Source organism: Peromyscus maniculatus, chromosome 23 (genome assembly GCF_049852395.1).
Source record: "Peromyscus maniculatus bairdii isolate BWxNUB_F1_BW_parent chromosome 23, HU_Pman_BW_mat_3.1, whole genome shotgun sequence".
Taxonomy (NCBI): domain Eukaryota; kingdom Metazoa; phylum Chordata; class Mammalia; order Rodentia; family Cricetidae; genus Peromyscus; species Peromyscus maniculatus.
This window is the reverse complement of record NC_134874.1, coordinates 38474609-38498803: the sequence shown is the minus strand read 5'-3', so window position 1 is coordinate 38498803 and position 24195 is coordinate 38474609. Positions and strand designations below refer to the sequence as shown.

General features: G+C 46.9%; 1 protein-coding gene across 3 annotated transcripts in view; it reads right to left on the bottom strand.

The window, feature by feature from the left end:
• Positions 1 to 24195, bottom strand: part of Usp42 (ubiquitin specific peptidase 42) — a 120935-nt gene that overhangs the window by 14024 nt on the left and 82716 nt on the right. The window contains exons 17-23 of one of the 3 annotated variants that reach the window (XM_076561329.1): positions 23431 to 23589; positions 19167 to 19324; positions 16140 to 16289; positions 13657 to 13786; positions 11939 to 12068; positions 3018 to 3264; positions 1630 to 1830 (exon numbers count right to left, since the gene is read on the bottom strand). In XM_076561329.1, coding sequence (XP_076417444.1) covers positions 1630 to 1830; positions 3018 to 3255 — 439 coding nt within the window. In that variant the 5' untranslated portion in view covers positions 3256 to 3264; positions 11939 to 12068; positions 13657 to 13786; ... (1 more) ...; positions 19167 to 19324; positions 23431 to 23589. Of the gene's footprint in view, positions 1 to 1629; positions 1831 to 3017; positions 3265 to 6388; positions 6414 to 7600; positions 7752 to 11938; positions 12069 to 13656; positions 13787 to 16139; positions 16290 to 19166; positions 19325 to 23430; positions 23590 to 24195 lie in introns of those variants that run through there. The other 2 variants (XM_076561330.1, XM_076561331.1) reach the window with 2 other exon arrangements.

Genomic DNA, 24195 nt, shown 5'->3' with positions numbered 1-24195 from the left:
AAAAAAAAAAGATTAGAATAGGTATTTCATTTCAGAAAAGTAAGTATCCAGAGTTCGATTTCCCAGAAGATGTTTAACATCATTACTAATTAGGGAAGTGCAAACAAAAGTCCCAACAATTAGAAGATACTACTAAATGTCCCTGATGGTTAATGGTCTTGATGGTGAAGACTGGGGCTGAGGGTACAGCTGAGTGATAAAGCATTTGCCTAGCAAGCATGAGACCTTAGGTTCAAGCCCCAATACCAAAAAAAAAAAAAAAAGCCCTGTTCACATCCTGTGTTAGAAAATGTATGGTGCAAACAGAACCTTCATCCCTGCTGGTCAGGACTTAAAGATCACAATCCCTTTGGAAACAGTTCTGTACTGTTTAAGTTATGTGCCCAACATAGGATGAAGCCATTTCATTCTTACCCGAGAGAAATAAAATACTTATTTTATAAAGACTGGCAAATATTTGCACCAGCTTAAATTTTTGTTGTTGTTGTTTATTTATTGGAGACAGGGTCCCAGGTAGGCCAGACTGGCTGGAACTCACTTTGTAGCTAAGGATGACCTTGAACTCCTGATCCTCCTTCCTCCACCTCCCAAGTGTGGAGCAGTGTAATTTGTGATGGCGCAAAACAGGTTTTTAATAGCCAATCAAATAGTGGTATGCTTATTTGTGGAATACTATTCAGCAATAAAAACAAACCACTGACACATGCAACCAACAGAATAACGTTGAATTAATTATGCCAAGTCAGGCAAAATAAAATACATACTTTATAACTCCATATTTATGCAACATCCTAGAAAACAAATCAAACTCATCTGCTGTGAAAGGCGCATCAGGAGTTGCCCAGGGTAGAGGAAGGGAGCAGGCGCAGCAGGGAAGTGGGCAGAGCAGAGGAGCACTGGGAACCTTAGGATAGGATGCACTCAACTGTGGCCACAACCTCACAATTAACTTGTGAATCTCAAGTATGTGTTTACTGTAATCAATCACACCTCAGAAAAGCTGTGGAGAGGGATGGGGGCAGCAGTCAAAAACCTCTGAACTGAATGATTTCAACTCCAAATTTCACTAGTCAACTCTGAGCTGGGCTTCCACTGAGTTAAAAGAAATCTAAAACCAATAATGCCAGCTCACACCTCTAACCCCAGCACTTGGAAGGCTGAGGAGGATGTCTGCCTTGATTTTAAGGCTGGCAGAGCTATACAGTGAGACATCCCAACCCCCCAAAAAACTAGGGGGGGTTGAAATGTCAAGTGCTGACAAAATAAGCTTCTTTTAAAATATTTTACAGATCAAATTAGGTGTGAAATGCTCCTTATGCAACCCAAACACCAACCCTGAGTCCGTGCCCCACCCCCCATAGCCCACCTTCATCCTGGTTTTTAAATCAGCAAACCAACTCCCCAGTAATCATGTAACTTGGTTTCTTGGTTTTTTGTTGTTGTTGTTGTTGTTGTTGTTGTTGCAGGCTGAGGATTAAACCAATGGCCTGGTGCATGCTAAGTGAACACACTACCACTGAGCAAATGGTCATGTAACTTCACTAATTCATGTTCATTTCTGAGGAAGACAGCATCAAGAAAGCAAACCACTGCACTGAAAACATGCATACAAGAGTACACAGCACTCACATGTCTTGGAGTGTTCATGGGATAACATGTAATTGGCGAGGGGTGGTGTGTAGGTCAGACACTGCAATGCGGCATTGGCAAAACAGGTATTGCCCAAATTCTGGAGCCCAGCGCCAACTCGATGAGTTTGCTGCCACTTAAGACAAATCTTTTCAGATGGAAATAGAACCTTTTGAGGAGGAGCAATGCCATCACCTAGGACTTAAACAAAAGAGAGAACAAAAAATTAAAAACAAAGCTTTGCACATTTCACAAGCAAAACACACAGCAATGCCTGGATCTGATCAAGCTCCTCTACCTCATTACCAGCCTGCCACAAACACCGAGGAGACAGCCACACTGAAGTCCAGAATCTAAGGTGAGATCAACTCCTCTAATCAGGCTTCTTCAATCATTTTCAAACACAAGGGATGGATACAAATGAAAGGATCTTAGAGATATAAATTCACTTAATGTGTAGATTTCATTTAAACTAATTAAAAACAATACTGACTGAATTTATTTGTACTTGTGTGTGTCTGTTCCCACATGTGGGCACATACAAGCACCGGTTCCCATGAAGACCACAGAGGGTGTAAGACCCCCTGGACTTGAAGTCACAAATAGTGACTCATGTAACAGTGGTGGAAGGAAGTGAACTAGGGTCCTCTGCAAGAAGGGCCAGCACATTTAACTGCTGAACCATCTCTCCAGTCCCAGACATTCTTTATTTTTATGAAAGAATTCTCTAAGATGTACATATTAAAATGCTTATAGACAATGTGGCATATTAGACTTGTCTAAAATACCAGGGAAAGACAAGGTGTGTGTGCCTACTAAGTACAACTCCCGAGGCACGTGTGCTTATGTACACACACACACATACACACACACACACACAGCAGAAGGGGTCAGTAGGTGGAGGTACAACTAAGTGGCCATGTCAAAGTTGACTGATGGCTATGTGAGCGTTCATTAGAATTCTGTCTTTCTATTTTCTCATCCTTTTTCATAAAAAGGGTCTGGGAATGTAGCTCAGTTAACAGAATGCTTCCCTAGAAGGCACAGAAAGTCCTGTGTTTGACCCCCTGCCCTGCCTGCCATCCCAGCATTCAGGGGTAGAGATGAGAGAATCAGGAAGACAAGAGTATCAAGGCCAGCTTTGACTATATAATGAGTGAGGCCAAGATAAAGTTTATCCTTCAATAAATTGGGAATTAAAAAAAAATCCATATCCTGATAACTAAAACTCAATCTACCCTCCTATTTGTGATACATGTTAATAGTGGGGTGTGGGTGGATGAAGAATGAATGCTCATTAGAAGAAAATGAAATAGTGCCAGACTTGAAAACCACTGCCCTCCTGAAGCATTTGCACAGGAGTCCCCGCAGCAATTCTGCAGTCATACCTTGGTCCTTTGGTGGTGATGGTTTTGATTTATCAGGTACAGATGAATTAGAATAAACTACAGCACCAGGCACTGGCCCTAATGAAAGTGTATGATTTGAAACATCACTTATTGAAGACACGGCACCCCAGCTGGCAGAGCCTGTGTCCATGTCTTCAGGTGAGACCGCCTCAGAACTGCCAGGCTGGTTCTGACAGGATGATGGGTCTGAAGGTTCAGTTTTGTCAACTATGGTCATTTTTCAACCCTGCAAAGACAAAAAGTATGTTTGTCAAAGGGTGAGAAGAGCTCTACTTCGCCAGCTTGGAAATTTCTAACACTATCTTCAAACAAATCACCCAAACATAAAACATTAGTGGGGTAGAGATGTAGCTCAGCTGGTCAAGGTCTTGCCTAGCATCCATGAAGCCTGGGTTCCAACTCCCATATTTCATAAAGTAAACTGGCACAGTGGTGCATGCAGGTGATCCCAGCACTGGAGAGGTGGAGGCAGGGGATCAAGAGTTCAATACAAGACCCTGTCTTAAAAGCAGCAGCACCAACAACAAAAATGTGTACCCTATACCATATCCCCAAAATCATCTTTCAGTTTATAATTAGGCACCTCAATTCACAATTATATATATTTAACTAAGAACATTTTTTTTTCATCTCTACTGCTTTAAGCTAGGAACATTCCACACTTTTAATATACTTGACTACATTTTCGATTCATATACCATTTCTCAGGGCAAAATCTTAATTACATAAAGAGAATATTTAGCTTTGATTTTTTTTCCCCCAAGACACAGTTTCTCCATGTAGTTGTGGTGCCTATCCTGGATCTTGCTCTGTAGACCAGGCTGGCCTCAAACTCAGAGATCCACCTGGCTCTGCCTCCTGAGTACTGGGATTAAAGGTTTGTTCCACCGCTGCCTGGCCTAGCTTTGATTTTTTTTTTTTTTTTTTTTTTTGGTTTTTCGAGACAGGGTTTCTCTGTGTAGCTTTGTGCCTTTCCTGGAACTCACTTTGGTGACCAGGCAGGCCTCAACTCACAGAGATCCGCCTGCCTCTGCCTCCTGAGTGCTGGGATTAAAGGCCTGCACCACCACCACCCGGCCTCTAGCTTTGATTTTTAACTCAAAGTCTAAAATATCATTGTATGAAATTTGAAGTTTTGAAAAACTATAGCTACAGAAAAGTCTTATCAATGAAATGTATTTCCTGAAGTCCACATATATGGATTATAACTTAAATGAAACCTGTGACTTTACTAACAGCAAACTTTGAACACAAATGTGTGTATTGAATTCTCTATGAATCTTATTTTCAAATCTACTACTTGAACTCCTTCTATGTGCTGGGTATCATATTAATTGCTGAATATATATTAACTTGCTAAATTTTCATGATGAACCTTCAATCAGTCAAAATCTGCAAGGTTTACAGAATGAAGCAATAATAGCAACTCAAACTAGTCAGTGACGGGACAGAGAGCCAGGGCCAAGAAACTCGGCTGGGCTGTTGGTTGTCTAACCACTGTACCACCTAGTCAACACAGTGCTTTTAAGAATGGTCCAGGCAGCCAAATCTACATGTCACGCCCTGAAGAAAACCTTTTAGGGGCGTTCCACTGACCTCCCTATGGTTCTTCCCAGTATCTGGTCTTGGCACACTTTGGTCTCTGAACGCTCCCACCATAGGGTCCATTTTCAGTCCCCGTCCTCACTGAGCTCCTGCAAGCTATTCTTCCAGCTTTCTGCCACTGGCCAGTTAACACTTTCAATCCTCAGGTTTAGAATTCACTCACTCATCTAGGACGCTTTCCCTGACAATTCCTTTCATCCCAAGACTGGATTAGAAACCCATCCTAGAGGGTTTCCTTGACAACACTTTTCACCCCAAGATTGAGTCAGAAACCCATCCTAAAAACTGCCCTCTGCTGATTTCTACAGTAGCATGCAGTAAAAACTTACTCCACCCTACCTGGCATGGGGAAAACTTTCCAAACTGTGTTCAACAAATGAATGGAAGCATGCAAACAGGAAGGAACTACTGTTTGCTTTGAGCACCGGCCTGTGCTGAGTGATCTTATAAGGCATCTCATTTAATCCTTTAAAAACTCTGAACTAAGGAAGTACCTCTAAAATTTGGCCTTTAGATATTCACTACTGTAAAGTACAAACGGTAATAAAATCCTCATGTACTTGCCACTTCAGTGAACAGTGTCACCATGTGCTTGCTGTTCACAATATACGGTTGTTTCTTAAAAGCTTCAACCTTCTTGTTTACAATTTTTAATTAAAGTGAAGTACAATGTGAGGACAGTTACATAAAAATAGAAAGTCAATTATATCTGATTTGAATATTTAATCAAGTAAAGATAAATGACCTTCATTCACAAGAAAGATTGAACCTATTATCCAAGTAAAGTTTACACTTTTCTCATCCTACAGGCAAGAGAAATAAAAGGTGTATTGATGAAAGAAAGGAAAGAAGAAACAGGAGGGAGAGTTAGTTAGTTAAAGGAAGAAAGCCAAAACTGAGCAATAAGGAAAGGCTAATCTACCCTTAGTTAAAATAACATTAATGACAGTAAAACCCGATTTTCCTGGGATAAGCAACCTTTCCAATGATTAACAACCAACCAAATAAAACATCATTATTCTAGGAAAGGTGGGGTAGTAGGCTTAAAAGAAAAAGATTAAGGAAAACACAATTCTAGCCATCAATGAGTATGTTATGGTTTGATTCTGGCAAGACTAACCAAATCCATTCATCATTCTTCATTTAGATATTCAGCCAATGACATCTTACCCTAAAACTATCAGGTATCAAACTAAACTCCGCCTCTTATAGAGATAACCTTTCTTAAAACCCAACTATACTGTGTCAGACAGGATTCATGTGGCTCCTGTTCTTTATTCTTACTGAAGCTTCTGAAGGTTAGTGTTCAAAACAGGACTGTGAAAGTGACTGCTTAATGAAAGCTGAGCATCTCCCTAACACCCTCTCAGGACACACAAAGTTACAAGAGACCATTTTAAAAGACTAGCAACCTGAACAGGGACCAAAGTTGGATGAATGAGCAGGACTAAGAACTTTTACTTGGTTATGTCTTTTATGGGGAGTAAATACTAGGCTATGTTATTCTTTTTCATTTTAAAAACCAATTATCACTAAACATTGTGTCACTCCACATACACTGAAGGAATAGTCAACACACACACAAAAACTTATACACGACTTCTTCATAAACAATGTATTATATTGTTTACAAGTTCTTGTAACATTTCCATTTTAAGAAACTTTAAAAAGATGCCATTTGAACTTTAATTATATTTAGGTAAACGGAATGATTAGTCTTAAACCTCTGCAAACCAAATACTTACTGTAGTCTTGATTCAATGATTACAGAAAAGAAAGTGAAACTGTCCCTAAGTAAAAACAAGTGTAACTGATTATTCGCAGACCTATGCACCTGAATGAGTGACATGTTAAAAGCAAATGTTTAAAATGCACCCTTTAAGAAAACGTTATCCTCCAAAGACAGCTATAAGAACGTGCATCGGGTTGTTACTTTGTAAAAGGGGCGTTAACTAGTTTCTCAACACTTTTTGTTACTTGAGTGTATTTACTTGAAAGAACCACAAACAAGCAAGCCCTAAGGCCTTCAAATATAAAAGAGCTATTCAACAAAAGTAATCTCAACTGTATTCATTCTAGGGAGGTTAAAGTCCTAGATTGTAAAACTTTGGTCCCGTCAAATTTTCATTTCAAACATCTGAACCCGATCCCTCCCACCCGCCTTTCCCCCCAGGTAAGTTGGTTCTTCCTGCCCCAAAGATAAAGAACGTGAGGGAGGAAGGCACACTTGCTTTTTTTGGAGGGGAATGAGCTACGGGGCTCCTCCCCCCCAACACCCCCAGCCGCCTGCCTCTCCTTCAGGTGCCTGCTCCGGCGTGGGCAACTCGGGCGTTCTGCGGAGAAGCCGAGTGGACCGCGCCCGGGTGGCAAAGTTTGTCTGGGGTGGGGGCGGGGTGGGGGTGGAGAAGCCAGCCCCGAGCTCCGAGGGGCCGGAGGTGGCTCCCGAGGCCGGAGGTGGCAGTCACGCGGGGGGCGGCGGGCGGGCCCCGGACGCCGGCTACACCGTCCCGGCGTGCACACGCCCACCCCGGCAGCTCCGAACGCGCCCGGCGGCCCGGGAGCAGCCGGCTGCAGCGCGGCCCGGCCCCGCTGGCCGAGGGGGCGGGCTGGGGCCCGTGGGGGTGGGAGCGCGGTGGCCATGGCAACCATGGGGGTCCGGCCCTCCCCGTGCAGCCCCAGCGCTGCCTTCGCTGCGAGCCCTCCCGCCCGCGCCGGCCGCCGCCGCCGCCTCCTGCTCCGCGGGCCTGGCTCGGCCGGGCGGCGGCAGCGCCGGTCCCGCAGCCGTGGGGTCCCCGGGCCGCCCGGTGCCTGGAGAGGGGGCGGCGGGCGAGGGGCCGCGCCAGTACCGGCGGGCCGCGGCCGGCTGAGGGTGGCGGGGCGACTGAGGCCGCCAAGGCAGGACACGCGGCCGGGCCCCACGCCAGCCTGCAGCGGGCGGGAAGGAGGCGGGAGCTTACCTGACCCGGCTCGGCACTCGCTCCATCCCCCTCGGCCGCCGCCGCCGCCGCCGCCGCCGCACACAGCCCAGCCGCCCGGCGGGGGACAATGACGTGCCTCCATCCGGGCACCGCCGCCGCCGCCTCCGGGTCAGCGCCGCACCCGCAGCTCGCCGGCCGGGCCGCCAGGGGGCGCGCCAGGGCCGCGCCCGCACGCGCCGCCGCCACGGCCTCCGCCGCCCAGGGGCCGTCGCGCAAGAGGCGCGGCGCGCAGCTAACGGGCCCGGCAAGCGCGGGAGGGGCCGTCGCCCAAGGGCGGCGGGGCGCGGGCTGGCCTCGCGCGTCAGCTAAGCGCCGGGCGCCGCCGGAGAGGACACGCTGATTGGCCCGACGCGCTGATTGGCGGGGCGCGCTGATTGGCTGGGCGTCCGGCAGCAGGGCGGGGAGGGGCCGCTTCCGTCCCGAGTTCCCCGAGCTGCCCCAGCTGGGGCCCTAAAGCGAGGGTCCACCTGAGCTTCCCGTCCGCCGAGACTGGTGCCTCTCCTGCGCTGGGCCTTACGGACGGCGACGGCGACCCTGGGATCCGCGACCTCTGGCTTTTAGGCCCACGGAGGCTCCGCTGTTCACCCTACGGAGCCCGGCTGCGCAAAGGGACAGCTCTTGCACCCCGTCGACATTGCACTTCAAGCCTTAGCGCTGCAGTGTTTGGCGCAACTGGATAGGCTCCTGCGCCCCAGGGCTGCTTATTGTCATTTCCTGGATCTCGAGGCTGGACAAGAGTAGTACATCCTTGCATCCTGCCCTCTGCAGCTCCTGCCTGTGGTGTCCATTTAGGACGCAGCCCTGAAGTGCACTCACTGCTGACCGCAGTTTTTCACCCCTTACACTCTACTGACCCAGGGAGCCGCGGTCCTGACTAACCACCCCCTTGTCTTCTCTCTCACTAAGCCTGGTCTAACTGGCTTCCCTGACACTCCAATCTGGTTTCACTTTACTATTGTGGACAGTTTTTTTGTTTTGTTTTAAAATACAGATCAACGCATATCATTTCCCCTCTTTCAGAGCCTTCCTTGGGCCAGAGAAGAGGCTAAACTTCTCAGCTTGGGCATTAAAAGTCCCATGGTTCCCAGTACAGGTGAGTCTGAGGCAGGAGGATCACAAGTTTGAAGGCAGCCTGTGCTACATAGTGATATCCAGTCTTAAAACAATTTCCATGTTCCAGCCACAGCCTGCTCTGATAACCCCACCCTAGCTCTAGCCCTAGCCCTTCTGATTACTATATTTGTAGATAGGAAGCCTATATCTACTCATTCTACCAATTTTATTACTGGCCCTGTAGGCTGGCTATAAAATTTCTGTTTTGAGTCAGGCGGTGGTGTCGCACGCCTTTAATCCTAGCACTCAGGAGGCAAAGGCAGGCAGATCTCTGTGAGTTCGAGGCCAGCCTGGTCTACAGATCGAGTTCCAGGACAGGCTCCAAAGCTACACAGAGAACCCTGTCTCGAAAAGAAAAAAAAAAAAAAAAAAAAAAAAAAGAAGTGTTGTGTATTTGGAGCAAAAAAGCTGAAGTACTCTGAGGAAATAAAAAGGGGGAAAGAATCCCAGTTGCTCAGATTTTCAGCTCTCCTGCCAAGATTAACACCACAACATTCTTTTTTTACAAAGAATGGTATTGGAATTTCACCATCGTAGACCTTTTTAACATTAAGAGATTTGCAAAAGGTGAGTTTGTTCATGTCTGTAATCCTGGAACTCAGGGGCTGAGGCAGAAGGATTGCTATGATATGAAGCCAGCCTAGACCACATACAGATTGAGATCCTGCCTCAAATTAATATATAATTTTATATAATAAATATATGTATATATATTTTTAAAAACTAAGTGTGATGGTGCATGTCTGTAATCCAGTTCGGCCAAGGCTACGTAGTAAGACCCTGTCTCAAAGAAAACAACAGATTTGATAGACTCGAACTGACATCGATGGGTTCAGTACTTTGCCTTTTCCAAGGATCTTTCAGGGGACTAAATCCAAATACTAAGGAACTGAGGAACTAAATTGTTGCTATTCAACCTAGTTTTTTTGTGTTTCAGAATGCTTCCCTTTGAAGTCACAGAAGTGCAAGCTCTCTTTCTTTCCCTCCCTTCCTCCATCCCTCCCTCTTCTCTCTGTTGGGGTTTATTAGGAAAGGGGGAGTTTGGTATTTGTTTTTAGAGGCAGGGTCTTATTCTGTAAACTGGGCTTAAACTCAACATTTTCCACCTCAATCTGCAAGTGCTGGGCTTAAGGATTTAATTGAGGGAAGAGCAAGAGAGACTTGCCTCTAATTTCATTTTACACAAAGTTTGATGTCCCTTCATTCCGATCACCTAAGCAATTTTAGTAGGAAAACTTTTTCATGTGTGTGTGTGTGTGTGTGTGTGTAGACCAGAGGTCAACATCAGGTGTTTTTTTTTTCAACTGCTCCCATATTTGTGTAGTATGTATGTATGCACCCATATGTGTGTGGAGTACTTGCAGGTACATGCACATTTGGAAGGCAATTGTTGACTGTGGAATTCTCCCTTTTTTTTTTTTTTTTTGAGTCTCTCACTGAACCAAGAGCTTGGCTAGATGGATGCCATCAAGCCCCTGAGAGCCACATGTCCTGTGCCATTTGTGTTGTGCCCTCTCCCCACTCCCTGGCACTGTGAGGATACCCCAGCAGCTGCAGAAGACTCTGCCACTGTGGCTGAAACACTGTTCCAGCTGTGACCACTCCAGGTTGCCTGCACTGGCCTTGGAAAGCAGCACTCCTAAAGCAAGACAGAACTGAGTGAATTCTAGAAGCTCCTACTGCCATTTCACCCACCTAAGAGAATTGCTTCCATGTAATTCTTGCCATATGCATCACTCCTGGCTATATAAATAGACCTTTTTTGAGAAAGGGTATCATGTAGTCCTGACTGGCCCCAAACTGACTATGTAGCTGACCCTGAACCAACCTCGGGAGAACTGAGATTACTAGGCTGCACCATCATGCCTGGCCTCAGTGTGTGTGTGTGTGTTGGCACATGTATGTGATGGGGGCATGCACATATGAATGTGTGTGCATGTGCATGGCAGAGAACTTTAGGTATCACTAGTCAGATGCCATTGACATTTTTTGAGACAGTGACTTTCACTGGCCAGGAACAAGCCATGAAGGCTAGACTGGCAGGCCAGAAAGGCACAGGGACCTGCCGGATTTCACCACCCCAGACCTAGGAAAACAAGCCCGCCTTAGCACAGCTGGCAGGCTCACATGAGTTCGGACCATCTATCTCAGGTCTTGATGCTTGGGCGACCTTGACTGAAGGCCCCATGGCATTCCAGTGAAACGGCTCAGCAGGAAGAGTGCTTGCTGCCAAGCTTCAGCACCTGAGTTCGATTCCTGGGACCCACATAGTGGGAGGAGAGAACTAATTTCATGTTGCCTGTGGTCTCCACTGTAAGCATGCCACATGTGGAAGCCCCTAACACTCAATAAAGGACCCATCTCCCACATCCACTGTTAGATTTGTTGGGACAGGGTCTCGCTTTGTGCCCAGGCTAGCCAAGAACTCAAAGAAACCCTCCTACCCAGCCCCATGAGTGCTGGGCTTACAAGCAGGAAGTGCTAGGTGTTACTTACACCTTGTATCTTATGTTTGACATCACCCAAAGCTTGTAGATTTGGGGAGACTCCCGCTCCTACAGTAGCTGACCATGTTGAAAGACAGTGTATATGCCAGGAGGACATCTTTCATTCACAAAGTAAACCAGCTAAGGCTCTAGTCACAAAAACTTCCTTATTTATGAAGCTCATTCTCAAATGTGTATTTTGCCTCCACTATGTCAGGAAAAACAAGTAATAGGCAACCACTTCTTCACTAAAATCCCACCAAAATCACTACAGTTTGCCAATGCTAACATGCCTAACTTTTCCTGGGTTACTTTTCATCAAAAATGCCAATAAAGATTCTTCCTCAGGCTCTCCCTTAACCCCACTTCTGTTGTTGTTGTTGGCAGTCCAGACTAGTCCTGGAGTACCCTTTGTTTCCCAGGATTAATTCAAGCCTGGGTACCCTGAGGACTGGGGTTACAAGTCCACACCACACACTGCTTTTTGTCCTCCTTCTGACACTTGATCCAGCCTGGGATCTGCCTGACCCTGCCTGGCGTGGCTTAAGCCCCTCTCAGGGGGAGTTGCTGTCCTTCCAGAGCCCTGTCAGATGGGCTCCTGGGGCTGAAATGGCTTTGTCATCCCACCTCTGACACCAACATCCTTACTACTCTGCAGATGTCTGGGAAGGGGGCAGTGGAGGTGTAGGACAGCAGATAAACCAGGTGTCTAACTTACCTCAGGAATTCGAGGAAGTAAAGTAGGAGACTGCGGAGATCCAGCTGGTTGGAGGCCGGCTATAGATTTGACCCTGAGGTCTTGGGGTCTGCTGGTGTTAGACCTAAGAGCTGACCTCACCAGGAGTCTCCTAGAAGCAAAGATGTGGTCTTGTCATTAAGAAGGATGGCTCAGTAGGTAAATGCCATTGCCCCTAAGTCTGATGACCTGAATTTAATCCTTAGGACCAACACAGTGAGAGGAGAGAACTGCTGTAAGCTGTCTGCTAACCTCCAAGCACGTGGGTGTACAAACACACACAGCAAATGTAATACAAACATTTTAAAGGAAAGATACGAGGACTATGGAATAAGCTTAGAAAGTAGAGTGATTCCCTAGGATGCAGGAACCATGGGTTCCCTCCCCAGAAACAAAGGGCAAATGATAGCCCCAGCCTATACTAGCATTTCTGAAGGTAGAAAGCAACTATTTCAGGAGTCAATGTCATTGTGGGCAACACAGTGAGTCCATGGCCATCCTACATGGTTACATGAGAACTCAAAGCAGCATTAAAGGCTCTTCCTCAGAATCTCTGCCCTTTCAATTTTGTTTTTTTTCAAGACAGGGTTTCTCTGTGTAGCTCTGGCTGTCCTGGATTTTACTCTGTAGACCAGGTTGGGCTCAAACTCACGGAGATCCACCTGCCTCTGCCTCCTAGTGCTGGGATTACAGGGGTGCACCACCACCATCTGGCTTGCCCATTCACTTTTAAGTATTCCTGAGTCTGTCTGTCTCTGTCTCTGTCTCTGTCTCTCTCTCTCTCTGGGGTGTAGGGGTGGAGGCAATACATGCCATTCTATGCATGTGGAGGCCAGTGGACAGCCTCTGGTGTTGTTCCTTACCTTTCATCTTTTAAAAAATATTTATTTTTACGTATATGAATATGAGTGTACTGTGTGCTTTCCTGTGCCCATCGAGGCCAGAGGAGGGCACCAGATCACCTAGAACTGGAGTTACAGATGGTTGTGAGCTGCCTTGTGGATGCTAGGAATTGAACCCAGGTCCTCTGGAAGAGCACTGAGTGTTCTTTACCACTGGATCATTTCTCTAGCCCCACCTTTCACTTGTTTTAGGCAGAGTCTCTTCTTCTCTACTGTGTATGCTAAGCTAACTGCCCCACAAGCTTTGTTTCCTGTCTCTACCTGACTTCTCACCATGAGGAAAGCAGAGTGCTGGATTATCCCACCACCTCAGATTTGGCAAGAGTCCTTTGGAATGAAACTCAGGTCCTCATGCTTGTTGGGCATGATTTTTTACCCATAAATTCATCTTCCCAACTCTTTGAATTCCCCATTTTTGACAGTGTCCAGGCTAATCTGGGTTATCCTGTTGCCTAAACTGACCTCCAACTGGTAAATCTCCTGCCTGAGGCTGCAAAGTCTTGGAATTGCAGACCCATGATGTCACTTGCTGCTTTGGAGCTCCCTTCTGGTCTATGCCACTTCAGCCAACCTGGTACCTCAGCTTGACCCTGTTCCTGGTATGGGGCAACTCGTTCTCTGGGTGGGACCTATGACTGTATGAGCATATTCCTAACAAGTCTCCTTCCAGCGCCCTCCTGTACTGTAAGGCATAAACCTAGATCCTTCTCTAACGTCTCTACCCTTAGTACTCAGCAGGTGTCTAGGAAAGGGGACATGGAAGCATGTGGCAGCCTATCAGCCAAGTGTCCAACTTACCTTAAGAAATAGAAGTAATGTAGGAAACGAGGACTTCTCCTCAACTGGGGAGGAGACTTGACCCCTAGGGTCAGAGGTCTTGGGACCTGGTGGCCTTGGTCGCTATAGATTGACCTCACCAATAAGCCTCCTAGGAGCAAAGATGAAAGGTGGATATTGAGAGTTTACAAGATGGCTCAGAAATAGGTGTTTGCTGCTAGACCACACTACTCAGGTTTGATCTTCAGGATCTAGGTGGGTCTCCCATAGTGAATGGGGGGAATGAGTGCCCTCTGTCACCCCAAACTATATAGTGCATGCACACATGCACACACACACACACACACACACACACACACACACACACACACACACACACGAGGGGGGAGGTGGGAGAGAGCAATAGAACATCTTAACAGAAGAAATGATTCACTGGGCAGAATACTAACACAGCATACAGGAAACCTTGAGTTCCCTCCTCTGAACAGCATAAAGGGCCCGAGGTAGGTTAGGCTTGAGATCTCAACATTCCCAAATGTGCAGGGCAAAAGCTGGAAATAGTGGCACACGCCTTTTATCCCAACACTTGGGAGGCAGAGGTAGGCAGATTTCTGTGAGTCCAGGCCAGCCTGGTCTACAGAGTGAGTTCCAGGCCAGCCTGGTCTACACAGTGAGGCCATGTCCTAAAACAACAACAACAACAAAGCTGCAGGAACTGAGTTGGAATGTCAGTGTCATAGTAAGAGCATGGTGACTCCTTGGCCATCACACATGGCTCCGCGAGAAGATGTGACATTCAGGTCTCTGCTCATTGTTGTCATTTTTAGTGTCTGTGCATTGGTGAGAGAGGATGGAATGTATCAAGTCCTCTCTCTGGTGTGCTCCTGGCCACACACGTGCTTTGAAATGGTGTTTCTTGTTCTCTGCATCCTGTAGTTCTCTGTAGTTGTCTAGGAAAGGGCCTAAGGGACATAGGACCAAAGAAAAGCCAAGAGTCTAACTCACCTCAAAAAATAGGGGGAGTAACTTGGGAGGCCTAGAGAGGGGAGCTCCAATTGGTGGGGGTGGGGGTTGGCAGAGGACTTGACCCCAGGGGTCAGAGGTCCTGAAACCTGGTGATGTAGGGTCCCACTGGCTGGGAGCACCAATGAGCCTCCTAGGACAAAAGAGGAAGGTCTGTCTGTCACTGAGGAGGATTCTTTCCTTTTTTTTTTTTTTTTTTTTTGTTTTGTTTTGTTTTGTTTTGTTTTTCGAGACAGGGTTTCTCTGTGTAGTTTTGGTGCCTGTCCTCACTCTGTAGACCATACTGGCCTCAAACCCACAGAGATCCACCTGGCTCTGCCTCCCGAGCACTGGGATTAAAGGTGTGTGCCACCACCACCCGGCCATTGAGGAGAATTCTTAGGAATTGTTTAGACCAGATTGTTAAGCTCATGAGGGCACTTGCCACCAGCCTGACCATCTGAGTTCCATCTCAGAATCTACATGGTAGAAAGTGAGAACCGACTCCTGAAAGTTGTTCTCTACCTTCCCATGTGCACCTATACCCTGAACACGGGGTGCAAAAACACAGAATAAATGATAGATCGTCTAACCAAAGAAATGACAGGAGTGAGGTAGAGTTGGTAGCGTGCTGTCTTGGCATTCAGCAAACCTTAGATCCTCTCCCCAGCACCAACTATGGAGTACAAAGTGACAAGGCTTCTAATTCGAGCATTCCTGAACAAGGCAGCAACTGATCAGGGGTTCGAGGTCACCAATGATGGCCGTGCTACATGGTTAATGAGACCAGGAAATGGTACTAAAGGCTCTCTTTTGCTTTCTCAGAATCTCTGCTCATTCTTAACATTTGTGTATGTTCGATGGAGGGTGGTGATGTGTGATGGGCAGCAGCAGGCAGGTGGAGGGCACATCCGAATGTTGGTCCTCACTGTCCACCTTTTCCCCACTGTATGCATCAGGATCACTGTCCCTTGGGTTTCTAGATAGTCTCCTATGTCTGCCAGCTTTCTGGTTAGAGGAGAGTGTGACTGCTGATGTCTCCTACCTGTTTGGCCTTTGCATGCATTCTTGGGACTCGAGTCAGGTCTTAGAACTTGTTTGACAACCACACAGTGCACTAACCACTCCACCGCTGCCCCATTTCTTAGCCCAGCTATCCTGAAAAACGCTTTTTTTTTTTTCCATGTTGACCTCCAGCTGGCTACCTGAGCCTCACGAGTGCTGGGATTCCCTGCCCAAGCCACCCCATCTGCTTTGAGCCTTATTTTATCTTCTGTAACTTGATACAAACCAGGAGCCCTCATGTGCCTGTCTGGGAAATGTCAGCCCCCTCTCTGGGTGGGATCAGTGACTGTATGACCACCTCCCTTCCAGGCCTCCCCTAGGTCACCTGCTGAGACTACAGGGTCTTTATCATTCCAGCTCTAGCCTCTCCCTTTACTAACACACTGCAGGTGTCTAGGAAAGGTTTGAGGGGCACATAAGCCGAGTGTCTGACTCACCTCAAGAAATAACTTTGGAGACTTGGAGAATTCTCCACCCGCAGGGGAGCTCCAATAATTGGGGGATGGACAATGGACTTGACCCAGAGGGTCAGAGGTCCTGGGACCTAAAGACCTAGGTCTCTTTGTCCAGGCACAACAGTGAGCCTCCTAGGAGTAAAGACATGGGTTTGTCATTAAGAATGCATGAGTGACTGGCATGATAAGGCTTTTCCCCCAAGTCTGGGGCCCAGGGTGGAGGGAACTGACTGCCTTCAGTTTCCCTAGGTCTCCTTAGGATTTGTGACAACAAACACAGAGTATATAAATGAATGGCATGTGGACTTGGAGATAGCGTCAGTTAGTAGAGAGCTAGCCAAGCATGGACCACATCATGAGTTCCCTCTCCAGCATCAAATAAATGTCACATGGTGGAGAAAACTGGAACACAAGTTTCAAGTCATCCTCAGTGACATACTGAGTCATCAGCCAACCTACATGGCTACATAAAACAAAGACATATCTAGTTTTCCTTCCTTTATGTGTGTGTATGCCCCCCCACACACTACATATGAGTGAGAATGATGACACAGATCATTTGAGTATCCACATTTTTTGAGGTAGGTTCTTACTCTATGGTGCAGAGGCCAGTCCATCTGCCCCACCAAGTTCTAGATAGTTCCGGTATCTGTCTGCCATCTTACTATAGGGAAGCTAGCAGTACAGATGGATGGTACACATTGGTCTTCTACATGTCTTGGGACTAAACACGAGGTTCATGTTCACTGGCAAGCAAATTATTTAGCCATCTCTCCAGCATTCCCTCTTCTTTTCAGAGTCCTGTGTTTCCAGGGCTGACCTCAACCTCTTAAGTCCCCTGTGGGAGCCCCTGAGTGTTGGTATTAGAGGCCCACACTACCACATGCTCTTTTGACCTTCATTCTTGTCTTATACCACTTGATCCGATCTGGGGATTCCCTGTGGCCCTGCCTGGCATGCAGCAACCCCATGTCCAGGCAGTACTGACTGTGTGACCATATTCCTACAAGCTCTCCTTGTCCCCCCCCAAGGCTGTTTGCTCTTCATGATACCTCCTTAGGCATCTGGATCCTTAATACACTCCTGGTGTCTAGAAAAGGTGCTGGATGGGTATAGAATACAGGGTAATCCAAGAAATAGGGAAAGCAGTGTGGGAGGCTTGGAGAATTTTCCTGCAGGGGAGTTCTAAAGGGTGGGGCGGGAAGGGTCGGAGGTCCTAGAATCGGCTGACCTAGGTCCCTACTGGCCGATCACACCAGTGAGCCCCGAGGAGCAGAGAGAAATTTTTGTCATTAAACAAAGATCTCAGGAACCCTGTGAGGTAGTTTAGAAGATGAAGGTACTTTCCAGTAGCCCATCTGCTCAATCCCCAGGTTCCACATAGTAAAAGACTCCCATATATTGTCCTCTGCCTTCCTACATACAAGTACCACGTACTCAAGGACCTGCACACAGAGAATAACTGATAAGTGTAATAAACACACTTTGAACAAAAGAAATGACGGGACTGTGAATAAATTCAGATGGTAAAGTGCTAGCCAAGCAGACAGGCAGCCACGGGTCCTCTCCCCAACCCTGACTGAAGGAGACAGTGTAGACCTGGCCTGTAATACTAGTACTTCTGAGGGTGGAAGCACGTGCATAGGAAGTTCAGTGTCATCTTCTGCAACTTAAGAGCGTACTTGGCCACCCTACATGGCTACATAAGACCGTGAAATGTCCCTGTAGGTTCTCCCCTAGCTACTCTGCTAGTCTTCTTTTTCATCTTGAGTGTTTGTTGTAGAATATTATTTTAGGATGTGTTACATTTGTTTATGCTGTGAAACATTTGTTTAATGATGCAAATATGTGTTGCTTTCCTCTATATTGCATTTGTTTAACTTGGTGAAGCTGTGTTTAATGTGCTTTCTAAAACACCTGATGGTCTAATAAAGAGCTGAATGGCCAATAGCAAGGCAGGAGAAAGGATAAGTGGGGCCAGCAGGCAGAGAGAATAATAGAAGGAGAGATCTGGAAGGATGAAAGAAATAGCAAGAGAACAAGGAAAGGAAGATGTTGGGGCCAGCCACTCAGCCACCCAGCTAGCCATGGAGTAAGAGTGAAAGTAAGATATACAGAAGTAAGAAAAGGAAAAAGCCCAGAGACAAAAGGTAGATGGGATAATTTAAGAAAAGCTGGCTAGAAACAAGCCAAGCTAAGGCTGGTCATTCATACGTAATAAGTCTCCATGTATGTTTTATTTGAGAGGTGGGTGGCAGCCCACCAAAAGAGCAAAGAGTAAAGAGCAAAAACAACCAACCACGAGTGTTTGATGGGGAGACTTGTAACATCTCCCACGGGCTGGGGCCAGCAGTGGACTTGAGCTCTGTGTAATATGTGGTATGTGGAGGGCACAAGACATCCTCAGTTATGATCCTCACTGTTTTTGATGGTCTCCTGTTCTCTGCTGCATATACAAGGTTAGCTTCCTGCTAGGCTTCCAGATAGTCTCTGATGTCTGCATGCATTCTGCTGAGGAGAGCTGGGGTACTGACATCCACTACCTGCCAGGCCTTTGTGTGTGTTCTTGGGACTCAACTCAGGTCTTCACACTTGTTCAACAACAATTTTATGCATTGATCCATCTTCCCTGCTCTCCCCATTTTTTGATTGTCCAGGCTAGCCTGGTACACACTTGTTTCCCAGGCTGGCCTCCACTGGTAAATCACCTGCCTGGGCCTTATGTTGGAGTTATGTTGGCCCAAACCACCTCCTTTGGTATTTAGTCTTGCCTTCTGTTGCTTGATCCAAACTGGGACCCCTTATGATCCAATGTGGCATGTAGAAATCCACTTTCTGAATGCTCTCCGGGATTATACAACCACCTTCCTTCTGGGTCACCTTCATGTCATGTCCTGAGGCTGTCTTTATCATCTTACTTCTGACATCTCCTTCCTCTAATACACTACAGGTGTCTAGGAAAGGTTGGGGGGCACATAACTGAGAAGATAATCCTACTATCTAACTCACCTCAAACAGTAAGGGAGATGACTTGAGAGGCTTGGAGAATTCCCCACCTGCAGGAGAGCTCCAAAAGGTAGGGTGTGAACAATGGAGTTGACCCAGAGGGCCAGAGGTCAGGACCTGAAGACCTTGGTTCCCTCTGTCCAGGTACACCAACAAGCTTCCTAAGAATAAAGATGTACATTTGCTATTAAGAAAGCACATTAGTGGCTGGCAAGATGTCTCAGCAGATGAAAGCTCTCGTGGGTCCCCAGCTTGACTATCTGAGTTTGATCTTCAAGATTCACATAGCAGAAGGAAAACACAGGCACACAGAGAAAAATGAATTCAATAAAAATGTTTTAAATTAAAGTGTGGGGGGAAACGCAGCTGGTGGACGATTAACTAGACTATAGGAAGCAGCCATGAGTCCTCTCCCCAACATTAAATACAGGGCACAAATTAGATTAGCATTCCTGGAAGTAGAGGGACCTGGCTCTAGGATCAATGTAACTCTGGTGACATATTGAGACCCTGACCATCCAACATGCTACATGAGACTAGGAAATGCCATTAAAAACTCTCCATAAGAACCTGAGGGGTGTGTGTGTGTGTGTGTGTGTGTGTCTTAGGAGGGTAATGTGCCATGGCACATATGTATAAAACACACGTCATCCTCAGGTGTTAGTCCTCACTGTCCACTTTTTTTGAGGTAGAATCTCCATCTGTGTGGCACAGACCAGGCTGCCTGCCCACAAGACTCTAGATAGTGTCTTGTATTTCTGTCTGCCCTCTTCCCACAGGGGAGCTGGGAGTGCAGATGTGTGCTCTGCACTGAACTTTTCCATATGTTCTTGAGACTCAAAACCAGGTTCACACTCGTTGGCAATCCCTTTGCCTATGGTTTAACATCCTCCCAATGCTCCTCCTTCCCTCTGTTTGAGAGTCTAGGCTACCACAGAACTTCCTGTTTTTCCTAAGCTGACCTCAACCACCTGCCCGAGTTATTCTTGTCTTCTGCCGCTTCATCCAACCTGAGATTTCCCTCTAACTCTGCCCTGTTTGAGTGAGAGCTGTCATTGGGTAACTGTCTTCTTCACAGGCCTCCTTCATGTCCACTCCTGTGGCTGTGAAGTCCTTATCATCTCACCTCCAATATCTGCAATCTTAATACACTGTTGGCTTCTAGGAAAGGCACTGAGAGGATATGGGATAGAAGATAAGTGGTGTGTCTAATGTACCTCAAGAAATAGGGAAGTAACTGGGGAGGCTTGGAGAATCCTCCTCCTGCAGGGGGGCTTCTCTTGGTGGGTGGCCGGCAATGGACCTGACCTCAAGGGTCAGAGGTCCTGGGACCTGCTGACCTAGGTCCCTGCTACTGGCTGGGCACACCAATGAGCCTCTTTGGGACAAAAACGTGAGATTATTATTGAGAAACATATCCCCAGTAAGGAGAGTGAGATGGCTCAGAAGAGAGTCTTTCTCCACCAGTGCAACCATGTGAATGGATCAGCCGGGTCCCCGAGCCCCAGGTGGTGGCAGGAGAGAAAGGACAACTGTGAGTTGTTCTCAGATCTACCCAGGTGAGTCCTGGTGTGTGCCTGGGTGCACACAGTCAATGTAATACAACACGGCTTTTAAGAAAGGAAAGGCTGTTAGGACTGGGGATACACTCAGCTGCGGCAGTGCCGGCCTAGCCCAGCACTGCATGGAGAGCACACAGTAGCTCAGGATTACAGTCCTAGATTCCAGAGGTGAAGGCAGCTGGATCTGGAGTTCGAGGGCCATCTATGGCGACAGAGTGGGTTTCTGACCACCCTCCATGGCTAAGTGAGACGATGAAATGCCATTTAAAGGCTCTCCCTCAGAATCCATGCTCATTCTTTTTAACCTTTGTGCTTGTGTTAAGTCTGAGGAGGGTGGATGCTGTATACCATGACAGGAGTACAGAGGCCACAAGAACTCCTCAGGGTTGGTCCTCACCTTCCATCATTTTGGTTTTTTTTTAAATGCTAAGTCTCTAGTTCTCTGCTGTGTTTACCATGTGGTCCTAGCTGCACTGTAAGCTTCCAGATACCATTTCTGCCTGCCATCTTGCCATAGAGGACCGGGAGTGTGCTGCTCCTCACGCCTCAGCTTTTACATTCCTTCCTGGAACTCAAACTCAGATCCTTGCTTTACCGATCAAACCAAATCTTCAACCCTCCCATTTCACATTGTTAAGAGACCTGGAGAGCCTGGAATGTTCTTTTATTTCCCAGGTGGACTTTGAATGGAAAATCTCTTCCCCAAGCCTCCTGAGTGTTGAGATTGTAGCCCCATACCAGGATATGCTGCTTTGTGCTTTGATTCTTGTGTTCTGCCAATTCATGCAACCTGGGATCTTGTGGGCCGCAAGAATATATTATAGATTCAGCTGTGTATTAAAGCTATAGTTTGATCGACCAGGGCCTGTCAAATGTGAAGCCATTTATCACAGAATATTTGGTGTTATACAGCTTTAATATTCAGCTGCATTTTATTATGAATTTCTTGCGGGCCCATATACTCCCAGACCATTTGGCAAACGGTTCAGCTCTCAGACCTGCTGAAGCTCTAGGTAACTAACTACCTCACTGAGCTTCTTGGGCAAATGAAGACATTTAAAAAGGATTTTGGGGGTGGCTGAGGAAATGGCTCAGCAATGAAGACCACTGTCTGCTCTTGCAGAGGATCCACGTTTGGTTCTCAGCATCCAATACAAGGACCCACAACTGTCTGTAACTCCTTTCCCAAGGGATCTGATGCCATGTTCTAAATTGGAAAACAGACCATGCATGCATGTGGTGAACAGAAATACATGCAGGCAGAACAGTCATACAAATAGAGATATATTAAAAAAAGAAAAGACATTACAAGTTGACTAGATCCTCAGAATATAAAGGGTTTTACCCATGTGTCTGACCACTCAATTGATTCCTGAAGCCACAGGATGAAAAATATAAATTATTATTTGAGGGAAGGAAACAACTCCTGTCTTAACCAGTTACGTTAAGTAGGTAGACATACAATCAATCCATAAAATAGAACACAGAATATTAGGACTAGGAATTAAACTCAGAAGAGGGCAAGCTAGGCAAACAAGAAGTCATAACTTCCTTCTCAAAATGGCATAAAGGACATACACTAGATCAGGCCTGTATGCTTAGCATTTGAGGAACAGAAGTTCACTATCCTCTGGGAGAAAGAGTGAGTCTGTGGCCATCCTACGTGACAACATGAACCAGAGGACATACATTAAAGGCCCTCCATTGAAATACACTCATATTTTTATAATTTCTAAAATTTGTAGCATTTTATGTGCAACATCTGTGTGTGTGTGTGTGTGTGTGTGTGTGTGTGTGTGTGTGTCTAATGTGTAAGAGACAAGAGAAAGAGAGAGGGAAAAGGACAGAGAGAGAGAATAAAACACATAGGAGATGGAGATGAGTCAATTACATCATGGCTGACACCATGAAGATACATTAGAGGCTCTCCTTCAGAATGTCCACTTACTCTGCTTCATGTCATTGTTTGCACTTCCCTCTGTGTCTCCTGTAGACTGGACACACACACACTGGCCTGTGAGCAGGCTCAACATGTCTCTTGCAAGTATTTGGAGGGAACCAGGCATCATAGGATGTGGTCCCAGCCTTCCACCTTTTTGAAACAGTGCCTTTTCTCTATTGTGCTCCCCCAGCCTGCTGCCCTATGAATTTCTGGACTCTTTGTATCACCTCTGTCTCCCAGGTGGCCACAGAAAGCCCTTGAGTATGACCTATGCTACTCCCTCAATTTTCCCTGTATTGTTGGGCCTCAAGCTCAGATCCTCTGCTGGTTGGCAAGGTCTTACCCAATAAGCCATCTCCTCAGCATTCCTTGTCCTCCACTGCCGAGGGTCTAGGCCAGCCTGGGACATCTTATGTTTCCCAGGCTCATCTCTAAACAGTAAATTACATGAGCCTCCTGAGTGGTGGCATCTCAGGCCACCACCCCCTTAAGCACATGATGTTTGGCCCTCATCCTTGACTTCCACTCCTCTTGGTCCATCCAAGACTTCTCCCCGTGCCTAGCACAGGAAGTACTCCTTGTATGAGTGGGGTCTGTGACTGTAGAACCATCTTCCTTCCAAGTCTTCTCCGGTCCCCTCCCAGGAATGTAAGGTCTCTAACATCCACCTCCAGCATCTGCAACTGCAGAAACCTAGAGCTGTCTAGATACGAGTCGGAGGTGGGGGCCATGGTACAGATGATAATTCAAGTATCCCACTCACCTCAAGAAATAGGGGGATAGCTTCAGAGACTTGTGAAGTCTCCTCCTCCTGCAAATGAGCTCCAATGGTGGGGGTCCGGTAATGGACTTGACCCAGAGGGTCAGAGGTCCTAGGACCTGTTGGCCTAGGTCCTTACTGGCCGGGCGTACCAATGAGCCTCTTAGGAGAAAGATGCAGGATTGTCATCAAGAAAGTATATTCCGGAGAGCCCACCAGCTGAATGGACTAAGTGGTGAGTCTTTGTTCTCATAGCCAAACATCCCAGCCTCTAGGCTTTGGGCCCAGGTACACAATCCCGCACCCCCACACCATCACCCATTGCAGTCCCAGTTTCAGGCCAGCAGACACATCTCCTGCAGACAGGTTGGAATACCACCATCCCCCGCCAGATCCTGTAACCTACAAGCTCCACTCCTCCCAAACCCACCCACGCTCTGAGACTGCAGCTGCTCCCTGGGACAGACCACCAGACTAAGAGCTGCTCCCAGAGACATAGAGTCCATCAGCACCAATTGGACCAAGATCCCTGATTAAACCAAGAGCTCCCATTAGACCAAGTGTATTGATCAGACCAAGAGAGGCTCCCTCAGACACAGATACCACATCCACTGAATAGAGGAAAAGATGAGTAGATGCCAGTGCAAAAATACAGTCAACAACATAAATACCAATGTGGCACCATTAGAACCTAGTGGTTCTACATCAGCAAGACCTGAACATCCCAACACAGAAGAAGCAGAAGATATTAACCTTAAAAATGACATT